Source organism: Copadichromis virginalis, linkage group LG1, assembly GCF_057382275.1.
Source record: "Copadichromis virginalis isolate Kocher_CV1m ecotype Utaka linkage group LG1, C_Virginalis_male_GT1.1, whole genome shotgun sequence".
Lineage (NCBI taxonomy): Eukaryota > Metazoa > Chordata > Actinopteri > Cichliformes > Cichlidae > Copadichromis > Copadichromis virginalis.
Genome location: NC_140618.1, coordinates 38,630,554 through 38,657,639, shown reverse-complemented (window position 1 = coordinate 38,657,639; position 27,086 = coordinate 38,630,554). Strand labels below are relative to the sequence as shown.

General features: G+C 42.6%; 1 protein-coding gene across 2 annotated transcripts in view; it reads left to right on the top strand.

The window, feature by feature from the left end:
* The window catches only part of large2 (LARGE xylosyl- and glucuronyltransferase 2), a 137,190-nt gene that overhangs the window by 82,697 nt on the left and 27,407 nt on the right, over nt 1-27,086 (top strand). Inside the window, exons 1-2 of one of the 2 annotated variants that reach the window (XM_085461837.1) lie at nt 9,109-9,326; nt 22,321-22,543. In XM_085461837.1, coding sequence (XP_085317963.1) covers nt 22,444-22,543 — 100 coding nt within the window. In that variant the 5' untranslated portion in view covers nt 9,109-9,326; nt 22,321-22,443. Of the gene's footprint in view, nt 1-9,108; nt 9,327-22,320; nt 22,544-27,086 lie in introns of those variants that run through there. The other variant, XM_085461828.1, reaches the window with a different exon arrangement.

The following is a 27,086-nucleotide window of genomic DNA, read 5'->3' as shown; positions in this document are numbered from 1 at the left end:
AGACCTCCAGTAGACCCTGAATTTGAAGCAACCACTTCAAAGGCGGCAACATTTCCAGTTTACAGCACACTTTTGTGCCGCGTTCTCCACCCACACTCACGACCCACGATGAGTGCATGGAAAATTTTGATGGTGACGGTAAACATTTACAGTTTCTGTGCTTTCTGGAGCTATACCAGCTATCTATTAAAAAGTACATAAAAATTCTACAGAGTTCATCCTCTTCTGCAAGTGAGAAGGAGGAGGGGGGAGGTGCAAGTAGGAGACGCAACTCCTCAGCCACTCCAAAGACACCCACAATCCACCAGATTCTTTCTCTGCTTCTCTGAGGAAGCGCAGACCTATTTCTCCTCACCTTTCTGTCCCTCCTGTTGTTTATCTGCTAGCAGCCTTCAATAAGACCCCCCCTCCCTGGGCCAGTAAACCTGACCTGTGGCCCCATAACAAGGAGAGAAGTGTTGGTGTTAAGTTGTCAAATCATCCGAAGGACAGTTACCCACCATACACGATCCACAGCCAGAGGGCAGGAGGCATTAACAAAAAGTGTATTTTTTTTGGAGTAAACTGTGAAAAAAGATGTTGCTGACCTGCAGACCTCGCTTTGTAAAAACCAGATTTTATCTCAGAGGAGCAATAATGTTTCACATTGCACTGCTTCATTTTCTCTCTTTTTCTTTCTCTAATATAAAAAAGAAAGACACAGACTGCAGTGGTTTAAGGCTAAGACTGATAGCTGTGCTACTGTTGGCTGGTGAGTACTGTGCAAAAGTTTTGAGTCACCCCTCATTTCTTTATATTTTGGTAGAAAAATGGAAAAGAAGTACAGTAACTTATTGAACGGAAATGCAGCATAATGAGCCTGACAGTCAGTGTTTCGTATGTCTCAGCCAAGCTTTCTTATCCTTTCTTTAAGTCATCTTCAGGAATAGTCCAAGTCCAAACCGCTTCTTTAAATGTTGGGCGGCTTTAATCTCGTCCTCAGTCGAGATGATCCCGACTGCTGAGGTCCCGGCTCTATAGGGACGCCAATCCGTGATTAATAGTTTTCCATTGTATGTTTTTCTACCCAGGTGTGTTTGCAATCACTGAGACAAATGAAGCTGTTTCCAGTTAGACGTTATCCTGATGTTTATTCTCTGCATCCATAATTCCAACAGTTTCGATAAGTTCCAAACACCACTGGCTGAAGTGCAACCACGACCCACGGCAGAACCTCCACCATGTTTTAGACTCTCACTATTATCCGGGGGAACACCAAGGCGTTCCCAGGCCAGCCGAGAGATATAATCTCTCCAGCGTGTCCTGGGTCTGCCCTGGGGCCTCCTCCCGGTGGGACATGCCTTGTCAGATGCCCGAACCACCTCAGCTGGCTCCTTTCGATGTGGAGGAGCAGTGGCTCTACTCTGAGCTCCTCCCGGATGGCTGAACTTCTCATCCTATCTCTAAGGGAGAGGCCAGCCACCCTTCGGAGGAAGCACATTTCCGCCGCTTGTATTTGCGATCTCGTTCTTTCGGTCACTACCCACAGCTTGTGACCATAGGTGAGGGTAGGGGCGTAGACCGACCAGTAAATTGAGAGCTTCGCTTTTACACTCAGCTCTCTCTTCACCACAACAGACTGCTACAGCATCCGTATCACTGCAGCCGCTGCACCAATCCGTCTGTCAATCTCCCACTCCCTTCTCCCATCACTTGTGAACAAGACCCCGAGATACTTAAACTCCTCCACTTGGGTGCCTGTCGTGGTGGTAACCCCCGAACCAACTGGTGGACACCTGAGGTGAGGGGAGCCATCACGCTGAAGGAGTCCTAACGGGCTTGGTTAGCCTGTGGGACTCCGGAGGCAGCTGATAGGTACCGACAGGCCAAGCGGAGTGCGACGCGGGCGGTGGCGGAGGCAAAAACTCGGGTGTGGGAGGAGTTCGGGGAGGCCATGGAAAAAGACTTTCAGACTGCCTCGAAGAGATTCTGGCAAACCGTCAGACGACTCAGGAGGGGAAAGCGGTGTTCTACCTGCAATGTGTATAGTGCGGGAGGAGTGCTGCTGACTTCGACTGAGAGAATTGTCAGGCGCTGGAAGGAATACTTCGAGGACCTCCTCAATCCCACTGGCACATCTTCCGTGGCAGAAGCAGAGTCTGGGGACGAAGGGGATGACCCGCCAATCTCTGGGGGCGAGGTCACTGAGGCAGTTAAAAAACTCCTTGGTGGCAGAGCTCCTGGGGTGGACGAGGTCCGAGTTCCTGAAGGCTCTGGATGTTGTAGATCTGTCTTGGTTGACACGTCTCTGCAATGTTGCGTGGAGATCAGGGACAGTACCCCTGGACTGGCGGACTAGGGTGGTGGTCCCCATCTATAAGAAAGGGGACCAGAGGGTGTGTTCCAAGTACAGGGGAAACACACTCCTCAGCCCCCTGGGAAAGTCTATGCCAGGGTGCTGGAGAGGAGCGTTCGTCCGCTAGTCGAACCTTGGATACAGGAGGAACAATGCGGTTTTCGTCCTGGTCGTGGAACACTGGACCAGCTCTTTATCCTCTCGAGGATACTCGAGGGCGCATGAGAGTTTGCCCAACCAGTCTACATGTGTTTTGTGGACTTGGAGACGGGATTCAACTGTGTCCCTCGGGGGGTCCTGTGGGGGGTGCTCCGGGAGTATGGGGTGTCTAGCCCATTGCTAATGGCCATTCAGTCCTTATACGACCGTTGCAAGAGCTTGGTCTGCATAGCCGGCAATAAGTCGGACTCGTTCCTGGTGGGTCAGCCAGGGCTGCCCTTTGTCACCAATTCGGTTCATAATTTTTATGGACAGAATTTCTAGGCGTAGCCAAGTGGCGGAGGACTTTCACTTCGGTGGTCTCAGGATCTCATCTCTGGTTTTTGCAGATGATGTGGTCCTATTGGCTTCATCAGGTGATGGCCTCCACCTCGCCTTGGAACGGTTCGCAGCCGAGTGTGAAGCGGTGGGAATGAGAAATCAGCACCTCCAAATCTGAGGCCATAGTCCTAAGCCGGAAAAGGGTGGATTGCCCACTCCAGATCGGGCGAGACCCTGCCCCAAGTGGAGGAGTTTACATATTTTGGTCTGCACAACCCAAAATGTGATGTCCATATATGTGGACGGCAGGTCCTAGGAGGTTAAGAATGGCTTCTTGACAACCAAGACCGTTTCTCACAAGCCACCAGTGAACAGTATGTGGATCAACTGCAGGGCGATACGCATTTGTCAGTTCCTGCATGAGAACTTGGCTGGATTTTTTTCTCCGCTGTCTGCCAAATCAAATATGTACAGCTACCGGCTGTGGCAATCCTTTGTGACAAGGGAGCAACCGAGAGTAGCTTATTCTTCTTAAGGTCGTTACTGTTCATCTGCTCTAGCTTTTTTTTGAGGCCTGTCTCTTCTTTCTTCTTCCTTTGTCCTTCACTTGCCTGGTTCCTAAAATGCTCAAGGGCACACTGTACACCATACTGAGATGTGGTGTGTTAATAGCTCTCTGCTAATCACCTTGTTGGTGCAAAAATACTTTTATTTATTTTCAGTAATTAGTTACTGATTACTTTTTTCAAGTAACTTGACCAACACTGGTGGACAATATATGTCTGTTACTTTATTTGGAATTTTTTAAAATGGGTTTGTTTTTAGAGGTAACAGTTTTTAAATTTGTTTTTCATATAGAAGCTAGAAAAGTTACTCTAATGTAACTATGCTAAAGAATGAACATGTGAACTGAAATAAAAATGTATACCGTGCACTATCAAAAGCAAAACAAAAGTACCAAATATATAGGAAGTGTATTTAGAGTTGGAGTGTGCAGCCATAGAAATGGCTTTAATTCCAAAACAGATGATGCAAATTTTTGATTCGTTGACTTAAAATTCACTGTGGTGGTCCACAGAGGCAAAATCACTATATTTGTGTTAGTGTCCAAAAACATGTGGATAGAAGAAGAATAAAAACACAATAATTCTCCTTGAAGCTACATTCCCAATCCAACAGTATTACTCATTTTGTTCTTTTTTATTAGTTTTTGAACAACATCGGAGTTCCACTGCACAGAGGAGGAAGCTACTGTGTGTCAGGCTTTAATGCATCACAGCTACATATTAGTAGACTTACTTACTTAGACTTAGATCCTCCCGCGCTGATTGGCACATCGGGTGAGAATGGAACGCCATCGAACTCGGTATATCGCTGCAGTTGTTGCTTCATCCCATGACAGTTCGACAGAACGTAAATCTTCAAGGAAAGTCCTCCTCCATGTTATTTTGGGTCTTCCTCGCCGTCTCTTTCCATTCTTTGGGTTCCACAGAACCGCGACACGGGCAGGTCTCTGGTCCGGTAGCCGAAGGATGTGACCGGCAAATCTGAACCGATGCTTGGTGACTTGGACATGGAGCGGCTCTACTCCTGCACGGCGATATACTTCTTCATTGGTAACGCGATCCCGATATGTGATCTTAAGCAGCTGTCGAAGACGTTGTTGGAAGATGTCAAGATGGCGGTTGATCTTTGCAGTTGATTTCCAAGTCTCCGCTGCATACAGTGCCGTCGGTATAACAATGTTCTTCAGGAGCCGCACCTTGGTTGATAAAGGCAGTGCGGTGGTCATTCATATAGGTCGTAGTCGTTGAAAGGCTGCCCATGCTTTCCCAATTCTGCACTTAACGTCATGCTCCACGTCCCCGTCACTGCTAAAAGTGCAACCCAGGTACATGAACCTGTCCACCTCTTCTAGCTGCTGCTGCTGCTTCACAGTCACCACTGTGTTTGATGGTGTAGCGTAACCAACTCGCATAATCTTCAACTTCTCACCACTGATCCTGAGTCCTATCGGTGCTGCTTTGCTTTCCAGAGATGAGGTTGTTTTCTGAAGAGCCTGGAGTGTTGGTGCAAGTAAGGCTATATCGTCCGCAAAGTCCAAATCTGTGAACTGCTGCAGGGGATCACGTCCGGCGATGCCCATCGTGTTTGGTCCAATTGCTCGGCGCATGACATGGTCAATGGCGATGTTGAAGAGGAATGGCGATAGGACGCAGCCTTGTCGCACACCAGTATCGATGTTAAAATATTCCGTGATGCTGTTGTCTGTTCGGACGCAACAACGAGAGTTGCAGTACAATGCTTGGAATGCGGTAACGAAGCGGTCGGGTACTCCGTAAGACTTGATGATTTTCCAGAGCGTGTCTCGATTAAGGCTATCAAAAGCCTTTTTAACCCTCTGGGGTCGCCGGACACGCTGGCGCGTCAAAATCACATGACCAATTTAAGACGGCACAGCTACAAGATGCAGCGCGTCAGAGTCTCCATTTCAACTTGGCTCAAAAGTGCGGACTTCAAACTATATACCAGTTTTTGAATTGTGTCGATGGGCCACGTAAAACCAGACTTATGATAAAAAATACACGCGATGTTTTTTTCTGAACAAAACAGTGGTGTTCACAGCGGGAAGAACAGTAAAAACTGCGTTTTCTACAGAGAGCGCTAGCAAACACTCTCCGCTTGCCAGTGAAAAAAGAAAAAGAAAAAACACCCCTTCCCTATTGGTGTTAGAGTTTACCATGTCAGCCAATCAAAAAAATTATATGGCAACATGCGGCATTTGGTTGTTTAGGGAGAAGGGGACGTTTTTAGGAGTGACACCCGCAACGGAAAGCGGGCGAGCGAAAGACAGAGAGAGAGAGAGAGAGAGTTTTCATATGTGAGACATTAGTGACGTTTAGCGTGTTTGGAGGCTATAGTTAGTGTGTTGTGTAGTTATTGTCTTGCATTGTGTGTCAGTTAGACTGCTGAATTTCATATTTGCTCTAAAAAAGCCGTCAAAGGCAGATTCCAGTGTAAACGCTGTTCCCACATGGAAAACTGGACTGATGCACCCCCTGCTGTCAGACCTGTAGGGTTTAGGCCTTTGGTGTTCTCCTCTGTCTTATACTGAACACAAACTACATTTTTTGGACTGGCACAAATAATTTGTGTGCCTTCTTATTTGATGCAGCACACCTGATTGTTCTGTAAATAGATTTAAATGGTTATGTAAAAAACACCTGAGGCCTTGGCTGCATTTTTAGGTAAATAGTACCATATAAATTTGTTGTTTGCAAAACTTGTGCATAATTTTTAGAAATGTACAATTTCTATTTGCATTTCAAGTTATGAAAATGATTCGTTAAACATGTTTGTGGGTTTTACAGTAAAAAATATAACCTTTTTCTACTCGGATTTTGAATTTTTTGTCTGAATTTAGATCAACTGCGCTAATATAGTATACCAAAATGAAAAAATAACTCAAATCTCAGATATTTAAGGTTGTGCTGAAAATAATGATACCAAACAAGGCAAAAAAAACATATTTTAAAGGTGAAATATAGAGGTAAAATCAAAAGTAGTCAAAAATGGCCAATTATACCCCGGACCCCAGAGGGTTAAAGTCAACGAAGTTCACGCATAGCCTTTGCTGGAATTCGAGGCTCTGCTCAATAATTGATCTCAGCGTGAATATTTGTCCAATGCAGGACCTTCCACTTCTAAAACCCGCCTGCTCCTCGCGTAGCTGTTCGTCCACCGTATTAGTAGACTAAGATTTATTTTTAAGTTATATTAACTGATAATTAAAGATGATATCTGTGTGTGTAGCAGTGAAAAAAATGTCCCCTCGTAAGCTCCTGAAATGCTAAAGGAAGCAGGTAGATTGCTCAGAGCTGTGTTCACAGTTTACATAGCAGGCAGTTGTTCCAGACGTTCCAGACACTCCTGTACAAAGTTGAGTTTCCCCGTGTGTGAGCTGTTTCCGGAGAAGAAATAAGAGCCGTAGTCGGTTCCCAGCCTCCCCGCCGATCCACTCTGTTGATCTGCATCCTTAATGAAGCATAAATAATAATAAATAAATAAATCTTTATTTATATAGCACCTTTCAAGACAGAATCACAAAGTGCTGCACATAAGATTACAAGTCATAAAAAGATTTAAAAAGAGAAAATAAAACAGGCATAACATTAACCAAAAGCAGTTTTAAAAAGGTAAGAGTTGTTTTTTAAAAACAGCTACTGAGTCCACAGTTCTTAATGCGTGGGGGAGAGAGTTCCACAGTCTTGGGGCCACAGTGACAAAAGCTCTATCACCCTTAGTCCTCCTTTTAGTATTTTTTATAGCAAGTAAGCCCTGATCAGATGACCTCAGAGACATGCTAGGGACATAGGGCTGTAGCAGATCAAAGATGTAGGCTGGTGCCAGTCCGTGCACAGCTCTGTAGGTCAAGCAAACCTATCAGCAGAGCTTGGTTAGCTCAGGTATGCAGCGTGCTCAGACTGGTTCTTGGCATGCTCCTCCTCAACACTGTAGGTCTGTATACACTGTAATTATAGAGCACTCCCTCCTTTATTGTGCTTTTGTTATCATAGCGCTTACCTTCATGCCTGCAGGCACAGAAAAACAAAAGATGACCCAGGATGAATTTACTCGAATAACATTTGGCAAACTATAAAACAAAAAGTAAATCGCTGTCTGTTGATTGCAGGTCTAGTTCTTTAAGGGAATGTGTGCCTGGATTATGCAAGTCACGGCCGGAGTAAATGAAAAGAAAAGCCAAGTTTCCTGCTTGGTTATACATTAAACTAGTTGAAGGTCTGAACCTAATCTTCAGTGTCGAGCGGTATCACAGAGTTGTGTGTGAATAAAATACTAAATCATTTTCCTCAGTGAGCAACAGCGCAGTGTTGGTGTAACCTTCACTGTCATTTACCGCAATAATACTGCAGGGCAAAAGTGATAGTACTGACTGATCCAAGTTTTACCCACACCAAAGTTTTGCGTGACCATGTCGACTTACAGCCTCGACTCAAAGCTGAGTTAGCCAGAGTTCTGCCTAAGATGGGCCCGATATAATGTGCGTTAAGACATTTGAGCCACTGTGCAGATGTGGCCCAGGATATAATCCTTGCAACACAAGTCAAGCACTTCACTTCATTGGCAGGTAAATAAACCTTTAGGTACATTGTAATCTGCACGCATGACCTTCAGCTATAAGGACATAATGAAGGTTAGTTGCTTTATGTAGACTTCTTGCAGGCTTTCAGTCAGGTTACTGAGTGATATTTGTAAAGCTTTACACTTTGATTCTGTACCTTTACGGTTATCACTTGAGGTCGGTGTGATTGTTATCAGCACATCCTTTACATCCTAGAAATAGTGAGTTGGACCTGTAGTGGATTAGACTGGTTTGCCCTTTATTTGGCCCAATCATCTGGACATAGCTAATAGACACTTGCTCGTGTCATTTAACATGCTAATTTCTCTTGCTTTATAAGGACACATAGACTAGAAATCTAAGTCTCTTAACTCAATCCAAAGCCATGAGATACTCTATGGCAGGGTTGTCCAACTCGAGTCCTCGAGAGCTACCGCCCTGCAGCTTTTAGATGCATCCCTACTGCAACACAGCTGAATGAAATGGTTGGATGCCATCACATTTGGCAAAGCTGTTGTGTGTCACAACAAGGATGCATCTAAAAGCTGCAGGGTGGTAGCTCTTGAGGACTGGAGTTAGGGTATGTGACTTTTGGCTTTTGCACATTCTAATCCCAGGTCGTGGCAGTTGGCTAAAAAAAAGGTCTACCAAAAAACAAAAAAACCTCCAAAAACAATTAACTTATCTTACAACTGTTAGTTTAGCTTCTGGTACAGTTATCTAGTACATGTATGAAATGTCATGTGTTTCCTGGACTGGATAAGAGATGCAGTCTTATTCTGTTCTAGCTGGGTTTTTAGTCTGATTATGGTCCAACAGCAGGTGTGGCAGGTGTATTCAGGCTATGCAAAAAGCCCACCCTGTGAAAAACTGAGCCTCACGTCTTTTGAATTCCACAGGTTTTTTTTAAAGCTTCTTCTCCGACAAAGCTTCTCTCTTGTGTTCTTGACAGCAAGTAAGGCGACACCGCTTCTTTCCCTCTGTCATTTCTCCTCTTTCTACCTTTCTCTCTCTCTGAAGGAGCTCAACTCTTTTCTTGCAAAAGCCAGAGGAGGACAGCAGGGAGAGGTGGGGGCTGAAATCAGAGCCATTGCCTTGGAGGTGGAGGAGATTTATAGCGTGTTTGTGCAGGAAGAGGAGGAGGAGCAGTGGGAGGAGAGCAGGCAGAGTGAAGGAAAGGAGGGCACGAAGCAGTGACAGAGGGCGAAGAACTGGGACAAAAGTCTGTCGAGAGAGAAAAGAACTCTGGAGTTTATTGTTGGAGCTTTGAAAGAGGAGGATTAGAAGGAGGGAATGAGGAGGGCTTGACTCACTCTATGCAGCTGAATTTGGATTTGCAGCCACATGTGCAGGAGAGGAAAAACGCAGGTACGGCGACAGGGTAAAGGTCGCTTCTGCTCTTTCTGCGTGTGTGTTTTAAAGGTTTTATACTGGCTTGTTTCTGCATCGTCCGTCTGCTTTGTTTATGTATTCAATTCAAGAAATTATATGACGTACAGGACACTGTGAAGCGTTACAGGAGTGAAATAACCAACATGCAGTGCTGTTAGCAAAGATTTAAACCCATCTGTGTCCGGTCCCATTGTCGTTCAGCTTCTTCTCCTCAGGTTTCTGCCTTTGTGTCCAGAGCTGTGTTTTCACAGACAAAATGCATTTACTCGTTTGTCTTTGGGATGTTATTATAAGGCACCTTATAATACACCTGCTCAGAGTACTGTAGGTGGAGGAGGATTTCATTACATTCAGACATGCTGTGTGATCTTGCCTCTGCTGGTTTCACCCGTCCTTGTGGATGTTTTTGATTTACTTTGTCCTGGGTATTCACATTTGTCACTTACAGTTCTGCCCTGCAGTACAATGAAGCTGAACGTAATATAGTTGGAGAGTGTGCAACGCTCAAAAGTGACATTCAGAAACTCTGCAGTGACATTTATTTCTTAAAAGGGTAGCCCTGTTTCTAAGGATAGGTTTCATTTCTCTGTAGTATTTGTCTGTCCACCGTAAACAGATTTGCTTTGATCTCTCTTAACTCTGAGCAACACGTGCAGCTTTCTGTGGCCTTTGTCTCAAATGCTGTGTTATAGAAACTATTCCTACACCCATTCTTTTTCTCTATATATGGTTAACCATGCACCCTCGCAAAGATTTATGTGTGAATAGTTATTAAGTTATTCAACTTCTTTACATCCACCATCACAACAGTGATTAGCTGAGCTGAGGGTTAGGGGTAGCTTTACCTTACTCTGTAGAATTTTCCAGTATACGTCGATCCCAAATTGTAAACTCAAGAACAATAAGGCCACAGATGCATATTGGAGACTTGGTCTGAGTTATGTTATAGTCTCTGTTTGTTTTGGACTGTTTGTTTAGCACGTGGTGCATTTGTTAAACATGTCTCCCAGTAAGTTTATTCAAGCACTATGCAGGTTGGTTGTATTTACTGGAGTATTTAAATTGGAAATGTATTTTCATTATGAAATAAGCGTGGATTGCAGAGTTTAATGGATGTAGAATAATGGCACCATTGATCTACAGCTTTGAAGCTTCAGATGTCACTGGGTGTGAAATCTCATGGAAGAATAAAGGCTTCATAATGCAAAGAAAACAGAAAGAAGATGGGTTGAAGAGTGGGGGGTGACTTGTTGCTCGACTTTTTGACTCTTTGCTAATTTATTTGGCAGTTTGTTACTTTAAAATTAACATTTTTTAAAAGGAAATCTAATCTTACTTAGCATGTAACATGCTCTGCAGGACTACATGACAAATTTAAGAACCCAACAGTATGTAAAATATGTTCAGTTAAGTGTACTGCAGATTGCCACAATTCTAAAATTCTGCATCAATGAGAGGAGCTAAGTAATAATCAACAGTATGAAAAATGTAAATTAAAGTTCGTTTATGTTTTAAACTTACAGGTCAGGAAGAAAAATTAGAGATATATTAGAAAAATAAAAGGCTGAATAATTCTTCCACCACAGCAATAAATCACGCTAAAGAGTTTTCTGGTATGAAGGATTGGAGTAAAACTCTTCAGTACTTTGAGTAATTTCTGACATGAACCTCCCAGGGATAATGTCGAGGCTCCAAAACTACTTGCACTGATTGGCAAAGGTTCACAGTTTGATTGAGGATTGGGGTCATTACCAATGATGGTGAGAACTCTTTATATTAGCAATAATTAAGACACATAGTTGTATTTGAAAAAATAATGTCTATAGCCGTTTTTTAAAGTGTAAAATGAAAATTGTGGCTCAGCTCATCTGAAAGAGCGAGACAAAGACACAGAAAGAGAGACAATGTATCATTGTCAGTTCCAGCTCTTGTCTGTGGGAGTACAGGGAAATGAAATGAAAAAGGTCGTTCCTGGTCACAAACTCACTAATCCCATCTCAGCTTACTCTGATACATCACAAAGAAACACTCTTGACCTGACAGAGCAGTCAGCACACTGACAGTACAGCTGATTAAATCCTGACCAAATGGAATCAAAGGAAAATCAATGGGGAATGAGCAGTACCTTACTCAGGCATGATTACGGGATCTCTGTAAATTATTAATAACAATAACAAAAGTAAGGAGAAGAAATGTTCACAAAGGACAAAGTGTCTGCTCTGAACTGACATTAAATTTGCTGTGCTAATTTGTTAAATGACATGAAACGGAAAATAGAACTGAGGCTGATGGGAATGCTGGATGGAGTGGAGCATGAGGAGGGCTCTGAGAAAAGCTCGGGGAGCGAGAGTTTCTTCATTTCATCTTCTGGCTTCAGGATAGCACCAACTTTTCATGGCATCAGCATGTCGAGATTTTTCTCTAGAACCAACAACGACAACCTTATTTGCTAAAAGAAGAACGGGCATGTGTTCACTGAAGTTTATTTTGACAGTCAATAAATACTAAATAATGAAAGTATTACAAGTGGAATCGATATTGAAACTTCATGAACGTAATGTTGTTTATCCTTTGCAGCAGCTGGCTGAGTGGACAAACATGGGCTAATGGTCTCCTCCTTCCTGGTTTTTGTTGAGCTAGAGCAAAAAGAAAAGACATTGATGTGTGTCATCATGTGTATCAACACAAAATTATAGAATGAAAGTTTTCAGAAAATGCAGCCATGGGGACTCGACATTGTGGTTGATGTTAATCATGGTAGAAACAAAATATCACCATAGCAGTCTCCCTGTCGATGTCCAACGAGCTATCGTTTCACCGATCAAGCTGTGCTCTCTAACTATTCGATATGTTACTTCAATCTGTTTGACTAAACGCTGCAAAGGCACCTTAAATATGATCTTTTTCATTTGGGTCATTAACGGAACTGCCACAAACAGACTTTTTGTATTCGTCTTTTTAAATGTTTTAAATTTGAGTTTTATTTCCTCATAGCATGTCTCCTCTTCTGCACTGAGTTGAGTAATAGAGCCGGTGTGTTTTACAGAGGAAAAATCTGCACTAAAGAAAAATGTTTGTCTCTCTAGAGAAGCTGCAGGGAAAAGAGTGCACGTGTCAAGGCTCTGAGTGCAACTCATGGAGCAAAGGGTGAAAACTGGGTGGAAAGACTCTGAAACACGATGAACATTGATGCCGGAGGGAAAGGATGGAGAAAGTTTTCCTTTTCTTCACACTGACACTTGTCTCTCCCTCTATACAGAAATTCTGAAAAATGATGCTGGTGAACAAACCTGAGCAGCAGATTGGTGATACTGGACAAAGCTCTTAGAAAGGAGGTGGTTTTAGATTTCACTCAGTCTGTTGTTGCTGTCTGATTTAGTGAGTGAATCTTGACCATAGTCAAGAAAGACATCATGTCCCAGAACGCCGGTCCAATTCTGATCCAACTTTAAATAGGACATATTATTTCACTTCCCCATCAGGGAAAACCTTTATATAGCTTTTTATGCATGTAAACGTCCACAGACAACAGATGCTGTGTTCTCATACAGAAAACCCTGTTGTCGAACTACCTCAGTGCCTTGTTGGTTGCCATGGCTTTCCCCCACTACTTATCTGGTAGTGGGGGAAACGTTTTGGTATGCCATCACATAAAGTATGGCAACTGCCTCACTTTTATATACTTATACTCGAAGCCAGTCCTGCTAAATGTCTCAAATATCTGAGACATTTCCAAATATCTATTTCCAGCTGATGGCTGCAAAAATTAACACGGGGGCTTAAAAGGTCAAAGGTCAGGTTTTCCAAAAATCTTGTGAATGCAATAAGTCAAGAAGACCTTTCTCTGCACTCACTGTTTATACATGACTGTGCATTTAATCATGAATTATTATTCATCTCTGGCTCTTTTTTCCCATCTTCCTCCCCTCACCCTGGCTGCCCCTCCCTGAGCCTGGTTCTGCCAAAGGTTTCTTCCTGTCAAGAGGGAGGTTTTCCTTTCCACTGTTGCCAAAGCGCTTGTTCATAGGTGGCCATGTGAGGTTTCCTCTCTTTTCCTCTGCATTATTTTAGGGTCTTTACTAGGGTTGTTCAATATAACGAAATATATCGAATGACGATATAAAAACGTTTATCGTTTCCTATCACTCTATCGTTTGATTCGTGGTGTCGTGAAATATAAAGTTTACAGCAATATTTGTTCATCGTTTTGATGGTCACTGTAGTGGCTATATTAGTTTCTTAAAGTTCTCTCTTTCTCTTATATTTAATATAACCACACTACAGACAGACAAGCGCCTGTTTTTACGTGTTGTCGTTAGCAACAATGATGGTAAAACGGTCGCGTGGCTCTGCTGTCCGCTTGTTTGTTTTCCACGTAAACCTTTCACAATAAAGCTCAAGATCCTGTTGAGACTTAAACTGAGTCACGTGAAAGAGCAGATTGTTTACGGATGAGAAGCAAAAAGAGCCGCCAGGTGCTAAAAAATAAACCGTAGACTCAAACGTTAGAACAGGCTTTTCCCCGCAGCACGCCGTGTAATAAATACAAAGAAAATGGCGGCCGTTACAACTTATGTCTAAAAATGTATCGTTTCATGCATCGGTTAAAACACTCGACTCCAGGTACACGACGCCCAGCTGGAAACACTTCACTTGAGTCGAGCTGCCCGAGATTCACAGAATTTACAAAACATGTTACATTTTTGTGATTTATATCGTTATCGGGATATGAGATTTTGGTCATATCGCACAGCCCTAGTCTTTACTTTATAATTTAAAGCACTTAAAGGCAACTGTTGTTGTGGTTTGTCACAATATAAATAAAGCTGAGTTGAAGTGACCTGGGATTTTCAAATTTTCAGCATTAGTGCATTTCCTAGAAATTAGTGACCTCGACCTAAACATTAGAGGTCAAGTTTTCTCAGAATCTTGTGAATCCAATAACTTGAGAAGAAGACAACATAGAAATTGATACCAGAGAGGTGTGTCTACTAGTAACCTGGGGTGTAGCAGTGATGGTTGCCAGTACTTTTTAATAATAATATCATTTAGTAAGAGAAAAAAGTAACTATCCCGGAGAGAAAGCAAATATTCTTCACAACACTGTTCGTGCCCTCCATACTCTTGGATGGTTTGAGATCCTTATAGATAGTTATAAAAAGCAATGTTGCCTCGAAAGTTGAGATGGTTGTGTGTTCATGAAGCATGCTGAAGCCGGCAGAAGAAAAGAAAGACACTGTTAATGAAAAGGAAAAACTAATACGGGGCCCTCCTGCCTGCTATGAAATCAACATTTTCAATGATCAGAAGCTGGGAGGGATAATTGGGTTACTGTATATATAATAACACAGTGTGTGGTGATTGCTGCTCTCAGTTTACAGATAGTAATTCCTTGTTTTTCCTCATTACCTATTTATGGGTTAAAGAGGATCAGCTTTTATTGTTAGCATAATGTAAAGCAGTGCCTCTTCTGCCAAGGTTGTTGACAGCCATCGAGTAGTCGTGTGAGGGGAGCTTTGAGCGCTCTTCGCTCTTGAGGTCTTCTTCCTGCTGAATAGAGGATGAGTGGAGTTGATTATTGGTCTCCACTCTTATCTCTCTCCTCTAATGCAGAAGCATCTGCTGATTATTCCCTTAATCAGGACTATCCTCTTTGTGATTAGCTTAGGGCTAAAAGAGCTCCTCACTCACAACGAGGACACGCCCACTGGACTAAAGCTTTGCTCTGGGTTCCTAATTGCATTATCATATGTTGTGTGTGAAGACTGATGGGCAGAGGTGGGTAGTAACGAGTTACATTTACTCCGTTACATTTACTTGAGTAAGTTTTTGAAAAAAATGTACTTTTAAAGTTTTTTGCACAATACTTTTTACTTTTACTTGAGTACATTTGTGAAGAAGAAACTGTGCTTTTACTCCGCTACATTTGGCAATATTCGACTCGTTACTTTTAAAAAAAATGATTAATTTCACACATTACATAATACTGCTAATAATGGATCATGCCGCCAGTGGAGTTTTCTGTAACTCTTTTACCAATCAGATGTGGCCATGCAGTCACATGACCAGTTTGAAACTGTGGCGGGCAGAGCGGCCCAAGCGTTTTAAAGTAGCGACACACGGAAAGAAGAAAACTAGGGCTTCCACGATTAGTCGACTATTAAAATCGCCAACGACTAATTTAATAGTCGACGCGTCATTTGAAGCTTTGTAAGATCCCAAAAGACGCAGTAGTAGTATTTAAGAGTGTAATAACGGACTGAAACAGAAGATGGCAGCACTGCATGTACAAGGATGCCAGCTGCCGTTAAACACAGAAGAAGAAGAAGCTGTGTCCCAGAATTCATAGCGCGGCCCTGCTCAGTTTCCATCAATGGCGGCAGCTAGTTAGTTTTAATATTACTCTTATTATTCTTTCTGGGTCACAAAATAAACGTTTAACATATTTTCAGGCGAGAATGTAGCTGTGTAAACCTCAAATATCTGCTCAGTTTATCAGGACACCACATATTTTCAAAAGCGCTCCGACGTTTTCGGAGACGTCTGTTACCCACTAGCTCGATAGCGAGCCGGGGGCAAGGCTCACTAGCACCGTGAGAACACCGGACTCCCCGCAAATCGTTTTCAAACCCACCGCCGTCTTTCACTACTCAGGTTAAACATGATATATAAGTCATTTAGATAACTTAAAAATGTTATTGTTTGGCTTTTTTCAGTATTTTATTTGTTCCTGAGTAAATCGGTTTGGCTGAGATTAAAGTTATAGTTTTTACACAGCTGAATAAACCAAGCAGACAACTAATTATCAGAAGTGTGAGATGCTCGAGAATATACTCTGGTGTCCTGTTATATTTTAGATATCAAGGAGTTTATTGAACTTCACTGAAACAATCTGCAAATTTCATTAAAATTTAATAAACTACCATCTTGTCTTTATTTTTAGTTAGCACATACCTTACACACTTAAAGCTGTAAGCTAATGATAGTTATATAAGAGCAGATGCTGCTGGTGCAATAAGCTGTACGCTGTACGTCCAATGGATGATGATTTGATTAGTTGACTAATCGCAAAAATAATTGGTGACTAGTCGACTATCAAAATAAGCCCTACCATCCACTCATCCATCCACCCCCCCCCCCCCCATCCATCCACCCATCATTCCACCATCTATCCACATCAGCAAAATGTTAGATATAGGACTCAAACCTTGGTGCTAAACACCTAGCTTCAAAATCAAGTCTGAACCCCTTAAACAAGCGTTTGAAACAAATAATCCAGGTCAGCCTCTTTGAACGGGCTCTGCTGACGGTGTCGCTCTTTGTGGCAGCAGTTTCTATTTTTACATAATGCGACATTAAGGACTGAAGTGTAAGAATCTCAGAGTCTGTCGTTTTCTGTACAGTTTTGCATCAGTGGAGCGAGTTCAGGCGGACACGCCTCGCTCTCGTCTTCATACACCAAACACTCCTCTAAACCTGTCCACCACCCGGACAGTCATCCATATTCTTCTTCTGCTGCTCATCCCTGATCTACAGACTCGTTCTGCCCCATCAGTAATTCAGTAACACACCAGGTGCTTGACAGGAAAACTTTGTGATGTTTTTCAGAGGATGAATTTTACTGTCTAGTTGATGTGTTTCAGTCCTTTTTGACATAAATGGTTGCACCGGTTTTCGAAAGCCCTCGGCTTTGATTTAATTTGCGGGTGAATGAAAGTGAATTGCTGCTTTGGGGATGATAGCAGAGGAATGTTTAGGAATTGTTGCTTCTCTGTGGTTGCTGTGTTATCCTTTAATTTACAGCCATTAGACTGAGTTATCTGTTGTTGTGCCTCCACCCCGGTGCCACCCACGCTGTCCCTTCAGTGCTGTTCTCAGCTGCTTCGATGACAGAGGGGGCTGCAGACTGCCGCAGTCCTCCGGTGCTCCCCGCTCACAGCGTTTTTACTGCTACAATTAGAGCAGAGAAAACGTTTTGTGCAGCTCCTGCAGAATCAACAAAAGCTGCCTATTAAACACCTCTTTAGTGGCACTGCCCCTCACTTTTATTTCCTCTCTGAGTTTATGGCTGTTAGAGGCGGAGTGTCCAGTACACTGCCACGACCTATAGCTCAGCCTCCACCTCATTTACTTCCTCTCCTTTTTGCTTTTTTTGCTTTTCTCTGAATCTGGTAATCTTCTACGTACTATGGCTACCTTGCCTCTTCCTTTTCATTTCATTCTTTACCTCCAATTACCTCTGCTCCTCTTTTTTTCTGTTTCCCTTTGATCGTTGTTTTATACACCTCCTTAATCTTCTTTTCATTTCTTTTTCATTGTTTATCTCATTCCCTAGTACTTTTCCTCTGCTTCCTATGCCCTTTTAACCTCTCTGCTTCCCTTCTTTTCCTCATTCCTTTCTTCCTATCTTCTTTTTCCTTTCCTTTTTCCTGTCTTGACCTTTCCCTTCTCTTTTTATATATTCTTCCTCACATTTTCTCCTGTTTTTCTTCCTCATTTCTCTTCCTTTTTTCTTTACCTGTCCCTTCTTTCTTTTCTTGTTTGTTCCCACTCCCATTTCCTTATCTTTCAAACTTCTTCCCTCTTTATCTCTTTCCCTGTTCTTTTGCTTGCCTCTCTCATTCTCTTTCTCTTCCCCCCACCACACTTCTCTTCCTTCTCCCCTCTTCTTAATCTTTACTCTCCCTGCTCTCCATCTCAGCTCTCCTCCTCCTCCTCTCTTCCTGTCTCAGCACCTTTCATTGCTCTTAACGACATAGAGCGCATACATCAGCCTCACTAATTAACTCATAAATCATCTCTATGTAGTTGGAAAGTTGAAATGTCTGGCAGTGTTGTGAGAGCCTTTCAGCGCGCAGTGTGATCCACTTTTACAGCAGATAATTGTTGTGGTTTTAATAATGCATCACTTTAAACCATGTGGGGCTGAACCACAAATAACAGTTTGGGTTTTTTTGTGGTTTAAGTCGTAAATTTCTCAGTGTTTCTCCTTCTAGGTTTCGTGGGAATAACGTGTGGTAAAAACTGAATCAACATTTCAATTCAGCTCAAACACCTGACAGAGCTCAGCTCCATTATTAAACAGTCGATTTGCTGGTAAAGTGATTTGTTGGAATCCTGTAACATTTGAGTCAAACAGGTGATGGTAATGTGGGTGGAGTGGACAATTAGCAAGGAAGAGGAAACTATGTTAGGCATGATATCCTGCTAACATTCACAGTAACACCCAAGAGTTATTGCTCTGACAGCCTTGTTGACCCCACAGCAGCACTGAGCACCACACATTTGTGTTTGTTTGTTTTTTAATTTAAAAAAGCTGTGGTTGCTAAGTTAGCTCATGCATCGTGTTAGGCTGCTGTTACAGTTACCAACTACATATACTGCTAAAAAAAAATTAAGGGAACACTTCAACATTTTTAAGTTGTGGGGTGGGGCGTAGGGGCAGTGCCCCCCTTTGGCCCCACCTTGGTGCCACTCCTGTTGTTGGGAATTGATTACCTTCTTAGACACAGATGTGACACAAAAATGGCAGGAAGAAGAACAAAAGTTAATTCCTGATGCTAGACATAGTTGATTTAACAAAACAAAAAACATTAAGTCTGTCTGGCAGCTGCTCTGGAGCTTTCTATCATATCACGTGGTCACATGGGTTTCCCCGCTAAAGACTGAAAACACTTTTATTAAACATTCTGAAAAATGATGTGTGTGCAGCTGATACGTGGGGATATTTCTTGCAGACAAGTTTTACATATTTGCATGTTTGGATGACAAAAAATACTTAAGTTTATCAGAAGTGTGTCAGCAGTACTTCATGTAGTACCAGAGGTTTTGCTTTTTGGGTAATTAAAACTTTGCAAATGAATGAAAAGAGGATCAAAAGACTTCCTGCAAAAAATATATTAAGGTTTTTAGGTAACAATCACTTGGCAGGTTACAGTCATGGTGTGTCAGGATTTAGATTAAATGCATATTGCCCACAAAACAACATAAAGGACGAATACATGAGAATACAGTCACGTGTTAAATGGGCTGCACTTCCACATTCACCAGCTTACACCACACATCAGTGGCACCAGAGATGTTACAGAATAAGATTTTTTTTCAACTTATTTCCTTAAATAAGGTCTCGTTTCAGACAGATTTAAAATTTCAAACTGAATATTTGGATGTTTGTTTGTTTTTAAACATAATTTTTAGACTTTTACACATAAAATATTACCTGTGAATCTGCTGTGTATGACGTATAACAAGGAAACATCACTAGAAATCATGGCTGCACTGCAGTGCGTAAGTATTTGGACGATGCTAATTTGTTGCCTTTTTACTCCACCACCGGCTTTCGGCGTTAATTGCAGGGGTTTAATAAAAGCACTGCATTACCTGTTGAGGAATTATAGCCCTTTTTATATGTAGTCCCCGTTTTTTAGAGGCTGAAAATGGGGGACTACAAATGACTGACAGTTTAATGGCCGCACAAGCCTGTGTTTAAACGGGCCAAGGAACAAAGTCAGCGGGTGTTTAAGTGCTTCAGTAATGCTTTTAAAATGTAAATTTAGCTCCTAGTTATTAAACGCAGAAATATTCTTGAAGATTTTTCTTCCACGTGAGCTGCAGCCTCCAGCACAAAGTTACCTTCTTTCTGCTATGAGCTTGCTTCCATACTGTTTCCCACTGGCAGCCCTCTCTCCTCTCCGGGCTTGTGTCTAATTAAAGAGGGATTAATGAATCACGTTGTTAAACAAAGACAGACCTCCCGCTCTAATCAGGCTCACATAGAGGGAGGGAGGCCAGCACAGACAGAGCTGGACTGACAAACATGGAGAGCTAAACTGAAACTTGTATGGGACTTTCCCCCTTTTCAAGTTTTCTGTGTGTATGGAGCAAAGTGACTCTTTCTCCTTCTTTCAGTTCAGTTCAGCTTCATCGACTGAAACAGTCATGTGAGCTCTGCACGGTGACTCCAAACCTCAAGCTGAATGCTTTTAAAACATCGACTCTAATGCGTCTGCCTGTAATTATATAGTCAGCTAATCCATGAAGTTCTGCAGATGCAGCTCAGGAGCCTCGTGTTCACATCCAAGCAGTGGTTTCATCTTTGCTTTTTGGTTTGAGTATTTCTGTTGCTGACGTCCTGAATTTTCACCACATCAGGCTCTTTACCGAGAACGATGTGAAAAATGTTCGGTGTGTGGCAGAAAGAAATGTCCTGGTGATGAGAGGTCAGAGAGCGATCAGACGTGCTGGAGCTGAAAGGCTACAGTAGCTCACTAAGTCTCCACAGCTGTGCTGAGCTGAAAAGCAGCTCAGATTAACAGGATGCCCAACCTTGAGGCAGACAGGCATGAGCATGCCAGCCAAGAGCAGCAACTCGATGATACAATGAACAGAGATGTGCCAAAACTGTGAAGATAAAGGCTGAAAAAATGGTAGTGATGAATCACAATAGGGCATCAATCTTTTACCATCCACCAGCTCACCAGCTATTCATTGGTGAGCTAACCAGGCACATTTTCAGGCTCTACGTGTTACATTTGAGTTGAAGTCAAAGACTTTGGACGAGGATTTCCATTTCTGTGTCTCAGCACCGAAAAAACCCCTAGACAGTTATAACCCAGTCTAGCTGGGATAAAATGGCTTTGTTTCTTTCCTTATCTGTAAGAAACTCATTTTGTTTTGCATTTTAATCAGACTCCTTATTTTATCTTTGAAGGTCCAGAGTCACTCACTGTTTAGACTAAATATCACCTTCAGTCAGGGACAAAGTGTGGGCCATGAAGGTGCTGCAGTCATGACAGAAATTCAATTACAAGTACGTACAGTTACATATTATATAAATATATTGATTTAGTGGCTGCACGGTGGCACGGTGGTTAGCACTGTTGCCGCATAGCAAGAAGGTCCTGAGTTCAATTCCACCATCAGGTCTTTCTGTGTGGAGTTTGCATGTTCTCCCCGTGTTTGTGTGGGTTCTCTCCGGGTACTCCGGCTTCCTCCCACCGTCCAAAGACATGCAGCTTGTGGGGATAGGTTAATTGGAAAATCCAAATTGCCATTAGGTGTGAATGTGTGAGTGAATGTGAGTGCGAATGGTTGTCTGTCCCTGTGTGTTAGCCCTGCAACAGACTGGCGACCTGTCCAGGGTGTACCCTGCCTCTCGCCCTATTACAGCTGGGATAGGCTCCAGCGCCCCCCGCGACCCTGAAAAGGATAAGCGGAAGCGAATGGATGGATGGATGGATATTGATTTAGTAACAAAAGTGAATAAAACTGGTCACAGGAGGTGGTTACTTTGTGATGTTATACATTCTCCTTGAAGGTTGTGGACCAGCGACAGGAGTGTCACACATGGCAGCGTTAGCGAGTGTATCCAGCAGCACTTTTCCTCAAGCGTCAGTGTTGTATTTGTAAATGTTTGTGTGATGAAGAGCCAGATTTTAAAAGTTGTCTCTTGGTTTTGTAAAATTGTGTCTCTGTAAGACAGAGGTGCAATAATCGAGGTCGAAAGCAAATATCATTATGAGTGTAACAGGCTGTGAGTGTCGGCCTGGGTTTGGTTTGGTGATTTTGGTCCATCTGTGAGGACTCTTGGATGAGGTCTGGCTGTCCTCTGGTACTTTCGGACCGTGTGATTGTGTCTTCTTCTGTGGTTCAGATCTCTTACAGATTGGGTCCAGACTTCTTAGAACCGTAAGCTTTCTAACTCAGATAGTAATGAATCACTCATAAGAAATCTGCAGACTGCTTTGGGATGAGACCCAATCAGCTGGAATGAAGAGAAATTGTTCTTGGTTTTTAGACGTCCTTGAAACAAAACGAGCTTGGAAAACTGGACATGTGTCAGTTTTCCACATTGAAATCTTGTGAACTCAGTATTTGTTGGTTAAATTGAAATTTTTCTTCAGTAACGACTTGAACTCGGATGGCTCTGTTCTAAGTGTCCTGTTTTGACTCTGTGTTCTTCTCTACTCAGATGAAAGGATGCTGCAGAGACCTGCCGAGGGACTGAGCCCCACCTGATAACCCCCACCCCGCCCCTCCCCTCGTCCTCTTCCCGACCCCTGACCCTCTGAGCCCTCAGTGCCGCTGTCCCATCATGAACCTTCTTTGCCGCGGGCGCCTAAAGCTGCTGGCGGCGTCACTCACAGCCATCGTCCTGCTCACCTGGCTCTACCTTCTGGCTGGAAACCTGGAAAGTGAGTATGAAGAGATTTCAGGATGTGCGCGCAACAAAATCACTCAACGTGAGTTCTGCCAAGCATTGATCATTACACGGTCCAAACTGAGAATCCACACAGTGTAATTTTCATAGACGCTGGCTTGCGGTCTGGGTCAGACGGCGTCGCAGGAATCCTACCAGCGACAGCAACACATCAATTATCAGATGCATTTTGCAGCTCGGCTCAGTTTCCTTTCAGTCTGACTATGAAGTTACATTTTTAAACGCATGGAGGCAGTTTTCTGTTTAGTTTGCTTTTTCATTCAGAGAGACGTTTTTGCGTGGTGTCTCCTCGAGAAGCTTTAATAACACACATACTAACACAGGAAGTCACATGTTAGAGGCACAGTATCTCTGCCAGTGCAGCTTCAGGATTAATTGCTTTTTAATTATTTTGAATTCAACCTTGACACTTGTATGAACTTACATTTTCTGTGGATCATGTCAGCAGTCCTCTGATCTGTAATGTAGTGCTGGATCAAACTATAATGAACCGATTTGGGAAACATTGTACCAGTTGTGGGGGTTTTTGCCACAGACTTTGTTGATATAGGTAAGCAGCCTTGGCTTTAATCTCATTAAAACTGAGGATGCATATCTAATGATTCTCCTTTTAACAATTTATATCCAGGGCCAGCATTTAGTGCCAAAGGACTAAATAGTTTTATGTATTGAAATATTATCTACATGCTTAGATCCTCACAAGGCTTAGAAGTTTCACATAAATATAATAAAGACACCGATAAGGTCTTCTGGCACCTCTTCTGTTCTTGATGTGTCTCCCAGTCTCCCACTGTCAGACCACCAAAGCGCCCTCAAACCATCACACGGAGTCAAGAACTTGCTCAGGATTTGTATTATTTCTGTTTTGATCCAAACACCTCAAACCTTGATCAGTGATTCCTTAACAATTAATGTCACTTGGAACAACTCGATTTTATGTTAACCCTTAGAGCAGCAGGTGATATATCTGTGTGCTGGGCTGTTTTTACAGGTTAAAAAAATCAAGTCAAATCGTGCTGCGTCAGTGTGACTGCATTCACATTCATACCATGTTGGAAGCGATAAAGAAGCGAGGCCCAACCTATGAGGCTCAAAGATTGATTTTACAGAAAAGTGTCCAGTGTGCTCATCTAAGAGTGACACGTGACACTGGTGTCAGCGTTGATGGGAAGGAGGATGCAGGTTTACTCCTCAGTGTTTTTCACACACACGTACACACACACACACGTACACACACAGACACACACACAGACACAGACACACACAGACACACATTTCCATATTCGGTGTATGTTTTATGTGGCAGTGATTCTCGGAGGGCACGCAGAGCAGGAAAATAGGATTCCTTTTTGGTGAGGCTTCCACGTTGCTCGAGCACTCCAACATGGATGACTGATGAGTTGTCTCTGTTCAGTGGATCCACTTTAGCTGTGAGTGTTCAAAGTGATGGAGTGGGCTCCTGGAGCACATTACCACAGAAATAACCAGCGTTTCCCTTTTTTCTTTCTGCTGACTGACTGCGAATCGGATTCTGGTTCCTCCATCTGTCCTGTCAGCTAAGGGTTTCCTCTCTACCTACAGTATTCTTTGTAGTGAGTACACGCACCCTGGCCTTCCTCACCCAGTCACAGGAAATGACTGATCCTCTCTGAGACCAGTAATCCAAGTAAAAGGAAGTTCTTCCTCTCCCCTGTCACCAAGTCTCTGCCGATTCTCAGTGAGAACCATTCGGGTTCTGTCTGTAACACAGTAGTAGGATCCTTAACATAAAGCCCATTGAGAGCTTCATACGCATACAGCTACATTATTAAAATGCTGCTTCTTAATCATGGATTGTGTATAAAGATGAGCGCAGAAAGCCACTGTTTGCACTAGCACTGAAGCTGGATTATAGAACGACTTCTTGTTGGATTGAAATGTTGCTTAAATTCCTATTGAAGTCAAATAACAGTGGAAGAAAATAAACACAAAGGTGCACAGGGGGAAAAGTTGTTATTGTCCAAATAGTTGGACTTTACCGCATTATCAAATAATTCATTTTGTTATTTCCTTTTTTATTAGAAAGAGGGACAATACATATGAATGAACATTTTAACAAATGTAAATATGCCAGATTATAGCCTCAGGCTAATTTCCATCTGCAGACCCTCTGACAGGTTGATGTTACACACAAGTTAATAACAACATACAGAGACATTATTTACAGCCCATGTATATGGAGACAAGGACAAACAATGGGAACAAGCATGGACAACAGAGGATCAGATAAATAATCAGAAAGAGGATTTTGAAAGAGTCCAATTCCTTCTTGTCACTCAGCCATTAGATATGGGTGTAAACATTCCCATCATGCCTCTGTTCAGCTGTGGGCCGGCTGCTGCTCCGTGGGGTTACAGATAGGAAGGGAGGGAAAAGGAGCACAATGTAGAAGAAGAGAATACCAAGATGGGAGAAAGAGTTTTAAAAAAACGAAGTGAGAGAACTCAATCACAAAGGAGAACTGAGGGGTAAATATAGAGGGAGAGGGAAATGATGAGCAGGGCACGGTGGGAGAAAGATGCAATTGCTTATGCTTACATAAGAAGAGGAGGAAGACATCAGAGAGACTAACATGTAGAAAAAGGAGAAAGATGTGAAGACGAATAGAGATAAGTATAGATGAAGAAAAACATGGTGGACAAAGTCAAAAGAAAACCAGTGAGAGAAGAAGAGAATGGAAGTTAGATGGAGGCAGGACGACGAATTGGCTGGACATCGTCCAACATCATTTTTGTCAAATGTTGCTGACATTGAAGAAAATGGTGCGTTTGTTGGATAATTTCCAGTAGCAGACATTTGGTGCTCAAGTGAGTATTTGGGTCAGCGTGGCAGTGAATGTAGGACTGAGTGAAAACTCAAACTCCAGCCTGTGTGTGTAATCTTTTGTTCTTCTACATTTAATATTTCTGTCATGATGCTGCTGGAATGGAGAGAAATGGCTATTATTATATATATGCATATAATCAGGTTACAGGAAACATTACAGCACCCATTTATTAGTGAGGTCAGAGTGTGAGGTCGCTGTCCTGCTGGTTTGAAATCAGACATGAGAAGGGCCCTGCATGCTCATCAGTTATCAACTTGTGCATCACAAAGTAGTCCCACTTATAATGTGGAAGGATATGTGAAAGGACCTACTTGACATTGGCCCGGGGGCCCATGAGCCTGAGTTTCAAGTACTAATTAACTCTCATAAAGAGATTTAAAACTATCAGACTCAAGGTGACTGAACATAAAGAGCAGCTAAAGAACTAGAAGGAGAAGCAAAATGAGCACCAGCTGATACAGTGTGTTTGCAAACAGAGAGAAGAGTGTCCATTATTAAAGTTCAGTGTAACTGGGGGGAAATGCAAATGACCAGAAATGGAGTTGAAACTGCAAACAGACGGAAAACACGTCTGCATGTTGGTGTTTTGTGTTTCTTAGCCTGTGAGACTCATCATGTAGGACGGGCGAGGTCCTTTACAAGTCTGTGCCTGGGGGCATGCTGTCTGACCTAAAGTAGGCCCTGATTTATCCTCCTGTTTGACTAATGAGAGCCACAATTTTCAAAGTAAACATAACAAAAATTCAAAAAAGGAAAGTGTTTACTGAGATCGTTGATTAACAGAGCCAAAGGCTGTTTTCTCATAAACTTCGATAATAACCTGACTTTTTTGTAAAACCACAAAATTCACCACCTACTGGCCATTAGAAGAATTGCAGTTTATCTCACTGATTCAAGGTTCAAGGTTCTTTATTTGTCACATGCATACAGAGATGGGCAGTAATCAGATTACAGTAACGCGTTACTTGTAACGCGTTACTGTAATCTGATTACTTTTTTCAAGTAACGAGTAAAGTAAGGGATTACTATTGCAAAAACGGTAATTAGATTACCGTTACTTTCCCGTAGGAACGCTGCGTTACTGCGTTACTAAAACCGTGATTTTTTGCGAGAATGTCTCACGACAGTGACGTAAGCGAGTGCGCCGTTAGTGACAACAGCTGTGTGCAGATCAACAATGGATCACATATCGATTGTGGGAGAGAGTATGAGCGTGCAGCGTTTAAAGCGTGGAAGTACTGACCTTACTTTGAGATTCCATAAAAAGTGACAAAAACATTAGCGTCCATCGTGCGTGGGAAGAAAACTTCTTTTTACAGTGGAAAAAAAACCCTAAACTTCCAAGCAAGCACCAAGTGCGCTACCACGTAATGGGAAAATCACAGAGAAACTCGCGGATTCTTCCACTGACCGCGGCACACCTGCACCAGGGCAAACCTCCGCCTACTCCACTCCTGCTTTACAGGTCAAAATAGAGCAACAGGACCGCTGAGTCTTTGACTTTATTTATTTTCTGCTGTGTTTTACTTGCATCTATTTGAAAGACTGAGTGTAAACACAAAAAATATTTTATTTTATTTTATGTGCTGGAATGTGTAGAAAATAGGTTTAAATGTTAAACTAATTTATTCAAGTCAGAGAATGTTGCATA